This window comes from Tupaia chinensis, unplaced genomic scaffold (genome assembly GCF_000334495.1).
Source record: "Tupaia chinensis unplaced genomic scaffold, TupChi_1.0 Scaffold140061_1, whole genome shotgun sequence".
NCBI lineage: Eukaryota > Metazoa > Chordata > Mammalia > Scandentia > Tupaiidae > Tupaia > Tupaia belangeri.
In genome coordinates this window covers 285,827-292,495 of record NW_006199940.1, presented here as the reverse complement: position 1 = coordinate 292,495, position 6,669 = coordinate 285,827, and the positions used below count along the sequence as shown (strand labels likewise).

General features: G+C 65.1%; 2 protein-coding genes across 2 annotated transcripts in view; both read left to right on the top strand.

The window, feature by feature from the left end:
• Positions 1-502, top strand: part of VPS28 (VPS28 subunit of ESCRT-I) — a 4,522-nt gene extending 4,020 nt beyond the window's left edge. Inside the window, exons 9-10 of the mRNA XM_027765964.1 lie at positions 7-135; positions 216-502. Of these exons, the coding sequence (XP_027621765.1) occupies positions 7-135; positions 216-333 (247 nt within the window). The 3' untranslated portion in view covers positions 334-502. The remainder of the gene's footprint in view (positions 1-6; positions 136-215) is intronic.
• A 2,997-nt stretch (positions 503-3,499) lies between these two features.
• Positions 3,500-6,669, top strand: part of SLC39A4 (solute carrier family 39 member 4) — a 3,859-nt gene continuing 689 nt past the window's right edge. The window contains exons 1-8 of the mRNA XM_006162435.3: positions 3,500-4,390; positions 4,618-4,807; positions 4,875-5,020; positions 5,135-5,306; positions 5,498-5,670; positions 5,786-6,148; positions 6,312-6,366; positions 6,471-6,623. Coding sequence (XP_006162497.2) covers positions 3,659-4,390; positions 4,618-4,807; positions 4,875-5,020; positions 5,135-5,306; positions 5,498-5,670; positions 5,786-6,148; positions 6,312-6,366; positions 6,471-6,623 — 1,984 coding nt within the window. The 5' untranslated portion in view covers positions 3,500-3,658. The remainder of the gene's footprint in view (positions 4,391-4,617; positions 4,808-4,874; positions 5,021-5,134; positions 5,307-5,497; positions 5,671-5,785; positions 6,149-6,311; positions 6,367-6,470; positions 6,624-6,669) is intronic.

Below are 6,669 nucleotides of genomic sequence, written 5' to 3'. Positions count from 1 at the left end.
CGGGAGTCGTGAGGGGTGGGGCTTAGCACCTTGTCCGGTGCAGATCCAGCCTGACCTACGGGAGCTGATGGAGACCATGCACCGCATGAGCCACCTGCCGCCCGACTTCGAGGGCCGCCAGACGGTCAGCCAGTGGTGAGTGTCCCTGTCTGGGTGGCACCGGCAGTCCCTCCCAGCCCCAGCCACCCCTGCCCACCCCGTGGCCTGTGCCCTAGGCTGCAGACCCTGAGTGGCATGTCGGCGTCCGATGAGCTGGACGACTCGCAGGTGCGTCAGATGCTCTTCGACCTGGAGTCCGCCTACAATGCCTTCAACCGCTTCCTGCATGCCTGAGCCAGCTGTGGCCATGGCCTGGCGGGGGCTGCGGGGCCCCTCCCTCATCCCCTACATGTGCCCTGCATGTCAGGGAGTCTCACTGTCCCCAGCAGCCGTGTCTATGTCTGCCCATCATGTCAGGACAGCAGGGTCCCTTCCCCTCAATAAAGATGCCATCTGACCTCCAGCTGTGGGCAGGCCCAGGAGGGCTGTGTGTTCTACTTTCTTCACCACCCATCCTTCTGAGCCTAGAGCCCTGGAGTCCACTGTCCCCAACCCTGTGTGCTTGCCTGGCCTTTCACCACTGTGTCCTCCCCTGGCCGCGTCACTGGGGCAGCAGGCTCCTGGCATGAACTCCCTGGGCAGGCTTAAAAAGCACACAGCCTGGGGCCACTACCCCCTGGCCACTGAGGAGGCTGTTGCCACCATACCCAGACGTGGTCATTGCTTAGCAGACCCCAGGAGTCTGCCAGCACTCCAGGCTGTCCCCACCACCCCCTGCTGAGCCAGTGGCCACTGCACCCTCAAGCTATACCCCTTGCTGCTTCCTGCTATGGGGACACTGCAGGCTGCCCAGTGCTCCAGCCTCAGGTGCAGCTCTGTGGTCAACTCCAGGTCCTGCCAGCCTCTGGGAGGTCTTCAGTCTTATGCCCTGGGTGGACCTCACCTGAAACGGTGTGCAGAGGCTGCCTTGGGTCCATTTCCTCTCCCTGTGCATCTGCCCTGGGACGGCACACCACACTGCCTAGTGGGGCGTGGGCACACTGTGTGGTACCTTGGCAAGCGTGGTGTGGCCGCGGGGCGAGTGATGTGACCGGGCGCCTGGAAAGGGGCTGGCTGCGTGGGAGGGGTCGCCGGGGTCAGAGGCAGCCACTGGGTACACACGGATGGAGGGATGTAGGAGGCGGACACCTGCCCAGAGCAGGAATCCTCTACACAGGCTGGGGCAGAGCTGCTTCTTTGAGGGAGGGTGTGCAGAGGTGTGAGGCTCCGAGTTGGGCAGAGCCTGAGACCAGCGGGCATGTACCAGGCAGGGGCTGGGGCGAGGGAACACAGGGCGGAGAGGCCTGGGTCGGAGCAGGGCATGACCTGGGCAGCCCCACGATGTACTGTCAAGGGCAGCCAAGGGGGCAGAGGGCCGGGGAGGGGGCAGCTCTGATCTAATTTAATGTCCCTTTTTTTTTTTTTTTTGGGGAGGTTTTTGCTCTAGGGGGCATCTGCGCGAGGAAGAGAGAGAGGGAAGCGAGAAATCACCACCCGGGGGGGATGGTCACGCCGCAATCCCTCCTCCTCCATTCTCCTCTGGGGATCTTGGGCATGCACGCACACGCGCCCAGTGTGAGTTTTAAGCCACCGGGTCCGGGACACGAACCGCGGTCGACTACGTGGGAGTCCAGCGACAACCATTACGCCAACTGCTGGTCCCCCTTTTATTTATTTTTTTTAAGAATTATTTTTATTTAATTTTATTAATTCATTCATTTTTTAAATTTGACCTAAGAGAGACATACAGAGAGAGAGAGAGAGGGAGAGGAAAAGGGAGAAAGCAAGCCACCGGGTCTGAAATTTGAACCATGGTTGGCCATGTGGGAGTGTCCAGCGCCTTAACCACCACGCCACCTGCTGGTCCCCAACCCTTTTATTTATTTTTAAATTTTTTGCTATAAGGCACATGTGCTCCCCAGAGACAGAGGGAGAAAATGGGAAATCACCCTCCAGGAGAGATGGCCACACTGCAGCTCCTTCTCCTCCACTCTCTGGGGCCTGTGGGATCCAGCTGCCTTCAACGTGCCACCTGCTGGCCCACAATTTGCCACTTTAGCAGTTTTCAGGTCTAGTTCACAATGTGCAGCCGTCTTCAGAAATATCTCATTACCCCAAGCTGAACCTGCCCCCCTGAGCCCTCACCCCTGCCCAGGGCCACCCTCCTGTTCCCTGCAGCCCCAGCAGGTGGCCTTCTGGGCTCCGGAGGGGTAGCTCCCTGCACTTGCGGGCTGCTGCCTGTCTTACCCACCGTCGTCAAGCCTGGCTCTCCACTGAGCGCACAGGAGGAGCTGTCTGTCTCACTCCCGAGACAAGCGTGGCTGCTGCGGCTGCTGCATGATGGGGGATGCAGACAGCCTGGAGCAGAGTGGGGAAGGCCACAAGTGGGAGCCCTGGGCCAGCACTGGACATTGGGGGGGTGGGTGGCCACGCACACACCTTCAAGGCCCGGGCAGTCTGACCTTGGCAGAGACTCCAGGAAAGGCCAGGCGGGCCCAGGCCAAGACCTTGGCTCAGAGGTTTCTGGGCCCTGGCACAGGGGCAGCAGGGCAGCTGGCCTGCAGCCAGCCATGTGGTCCAGGGTGGGCCACAGCAAACGAGGTCTTCAGAGCTGTGCAGGGTGGCCTTGCCTCTCGGGGTCGCCCCGGGCAGGCTCTCCACTCCCTCTACCACCCAGCCGCCTCCGGGTCCAGCCAGAAAGGGGGACATTGTGCTGTGTGGCTCTTGGGCAGGAGGGCCCACAGCAGGACTCTGGACAGTCCTCAGCCCTCAGGCTCCCAGCTGCATGGCCTGCCCACACCCCAAGGACTGGGGCTGCAGAGGAAAGCCTGCCCCTCCCGTCCACCTAGGCAGAGATAAAGCCTAAGGTTCAAAGGCCACAGGGAGCCAGCAGGGAAGGGCAGGGCTGGGAGTGGTGGGAGTGGTGGGGGTGGGGAGTGGGCTGCCCCAACTCCTGACCCCCAGCCCCCAGCCTCCTGCCTTGTCCTGCTTCGCCATTTCCTGAACTTGTCCCTGGAGCACCGGGAGAGGGGACACAAGCCAGCAGCCTGTCCCCACCTGGGGCTGTGCAGGCTGCCTCTGGGATAGGTTGCCTAGCTGGGGGTCGTGAAACAAGGGTGGGGTTATGCAGTTGTGCGTGTCCAGGTAGGACCTGTGTTGGCTGGCAGCATCCAGGGACCTCTGTTCAAACCCCCCAAGAAAGGGAGGCAAAAGTGGGTACCTGGGCCCTTGGGAGGGCAGAGGGGTCAGGCAGAGGGGCACTGCCTGGCTGCCCACCTAAGAAGGAGCCCAACCCAGGGCCCCCACAACCAGTGGCTCCAGCCATCCTGCCATCGTGCCATCAGAGGACGTGCCTGCCGCTGGAATGGCTGACTGGGGCACCTCCTGCAGCCAATCACAGTGCCCAGCAGGAGGTGCCTGGAGAGGGCCTGGGCTGGCGGGCGGGTCCAAGCCCAGCCCAGGCAGCCCCATCAGCCCCAGTGGCCACAGCCGCACAGCCGCACAGCCAGAGCCCTCTGGCCCAAGTGTGGAGGCCCTGGCCCTGCGGGAGTCGGGGCTGTTGCTGGCCCTTCTGGTGGTGATGGTGACAGCGGCCCAGCCCACCCACCTGCTGAGCCTGCTCAGGGCAGGCCGGGGCGCCCTGGACCGGGAGGCACTGGGCAGCCTGTTAAATACGCTGGCGGCCCGTGTGCACTGCGCTGGCGTGCCGTGTGGAAAGGTAATGGCTCCACCCGACGGCCCCCCGCCCCAGCCCCTTCCCGCCCCCTCCACCCTGAGGCTGGCAGCAAAGGGCCCTGGGCAAACTCCAGGAGGCGGGCCGAGGCTGGTGATCGGGCACCCAGGCCCTGCCCGCAGGCCAGAGCCCACCCTCCCTGCTGGGGCTCGGAAGGCCTGCCCTGCCCAGGACCATGCATGGCCTGGAGCCCCAAACCAACGGGCTCCAGGAAGAAAGCAGGGGCATGGGGGTCTAGGGTGCCGGGAAAGGGGTGGCTGTGAGGGCCCGGAGGGGACATGCCCCATCTGCCCACAGTGCCTGACAGTGGAGGACGTGCTGGCCCTGGGCAAGCCGGAGGAGCCCGGGCTCCCTGCAGGGCAGGTCCTGGAGGCCAGGCACATGGCTCGCTTTGGTGCCGCGGCCGCCCTCTACCTCAGCGACCCAGAGGCCACGTGTGCAGATGTCCGGGCTGGCCGCTGGGCCTCCCATGCCGACCGTCTCCTGGCCCTGCTCGAGGGCCCTGAGGCTCTGACCCTGGGCCTGAGCCGGCTGCTCTGGAGGATCCAGGCCCGAGCTGGCTGGCCCACAGTGGCAGAGGTGAGGCTGGGAAGGCTGTGGGCAGCGAGTGAGGAGGCTCAGGGCTAGGGAACCACCTAGCTAAGGGTGGGCCTGGCTGCAGCAGGCTGAGGTCCATCATCCACAGGGACAGGGACCAGGGGCACCCGGCTGGTGGGGGCAGGGCTGAAGACGACCCCAGCCTCAGGTGGGTGGGTAGAGAGTGGCAGTGCCCCCAACCCTGGGTCAGAGGAGGTTGCTTCCCCCAGACCTGCGTAGGCGTCTCTCAGCTGCTAGGGGAAGTGGCAGGGGCACCTGGCGGCCCCGGCCCAGCGCTGGCTGCCCTTCTGGACCACGTGAGGAGCGGCTCCTGCTTCCACGCCCTGCCCAGCCCTCAATACTTTGTGGACTTCGTTTTCCGCCAGCAGGGCAGTGAGGCCCCCAACATCACCCTGGCCGGTGAGCTGGGCCCCATGGGAAGGACTGGGGGCCCTGCAGACTTGGTGCTGACTGTCCTCCTTGCCAGAGCTGGCGGCCCTGATGCAGCGTCTGGGCGTGGGCAGCGAGGCCCATGGTGACCACAGTGACCATGGTGAGCTGGGCAGGGGGGCCAGCCACCAGCGCCCTGTGGCCCCTGCCACCTCCAACAGCAGCCCCAGCACGTGGGACACGGTGAGCAGCCCTGCAGGCCTCAGTGAGGCCTCTGAGCTGGAGCGGGCAGGGGTGGGGCCCTAGGGAAGACAGGGCTCTACCTGGCAGGGTCCTGACCCCTCCTGCTGCCCCCAGGTATGCCTGAGTGCCAGGGATGTGATGGCCGTGTATGGGCTGCCCGAGCACGTGGGGGTGACCCCAGAGGCCTGGGCCCAGTTGAGCCCTGCCCTGCTCCAGCAGCAGCTGAGCGGGGCTTGCAGCCCCCAACCCACGCTCCCCAGTGAAGACCAGCTCAGCCAGGTGGAGAGTGAGTGCTCCCAGCTGAGTGAGGGGGGGGGGCACGGCTACTACTGAAGGGGAGGGGAGAAGAGAGGAAGATGGTGGGGCCTCAGACAGGGGGGAAACTGCAGAGGGGCACTTCAGGGACAGGGAGGAAGAGGGGAAGAGGGTGGCTTCAAGGCAGGAGGGGCCACTCCTGGCCTGCTTGTGCCCTCTCAGGGTACCTGTACGGCTCCCTGGCCACACTGCTCACCTGCCTGAGTGCAGGGCTAGGCCTCCTGCTGCTGACCTGCACTGGCTGCGGCGTGGGGGCCCACTACGTCCGGCAGACCTTCCTGAGCCTGGCTGTGGGAGCACTCACTGGAGACGCCCTCTTGCACCTGACACCCAAGGTCAGCCCTCCAGGCCAGGACCCATCCAGCCCAGGGGGCCCCAGGCTCCATCTCCTTGCCTGGGGTGGGGGACAGAGGCAGGCCTTCAGGTCTCAGCTGGGTCCCTGCCCTCCAGGTGCTGGGGCTGCATGCGCACAGTGGGGAGGGCCTCAGCCCACAGCCCACCTGGCGCCTCCTGGCCATGCTGGGGGGCCTCTACGCCTTCTTCCTATTCGAGAATCTCTTTAACCTCCTGCTGCCCAGGGACTCAAAGGTCAGTATCTTGGTGACTGGACCCCTCCTGCCAGTGGGGTGGGGGGTGGGCCTGGTGCACCCTGAGCCACTAACCCCACAGGACTCAGAGAAGGAATGGCCCTGCAGCCACAGTGGCCACAGCCACGGCAGCCATGGTGGCCACAGCCATGGCGTGGCACTGCAGCTGGCACCCAGCGAGCTCCGGCAACCCAAGCAGCCCCAGGAAGGCTCCCAGGCAGATCTGGTGAGTTGGCTGCCTGGCCCCCACCCTTGCAAGGCCCCGGAGCCCTCACAACCCACGCTCAACAATGCCCACACCAGGCCTTTGTCCTGGCCTCCAGGGCTGCCCTGGGACCCAGCTACCCCCTTCCTCCCTCTCCCTGCGGGGCTCAACCGCCTTTTCGCAGGTGGTAGAGGAAACCCCGGAGCTGCTGCACCTGGAACCCCGGAGGCTGAGTCCAGGTGAGCCCCAAGGGAAGCCCCCAAGGGCTGGGCCTGTGGGAGGACAGGGCCGGAGTGCCAAGGGGAGAATTGGGCCCCCGCGGACTCACGCCCGCCGTCCGCAGAACTGCGGCTCCTTCCCTACCTGATCACCCTGGGCGACGCTGTGCACAACTTCGCCGACGGCCTGGCGGTGGGCGCCGCCTTTGCATCCTCCTGGAAGACCGGGGTGGCCACCTCCCTAGCGGTGTTCTGCCACGAAGTGCCGCACGAGCTGGGTGAACGCGGGGGCGGGCCTGCGGGCGGTGGGCGGGGCTGTAGGAA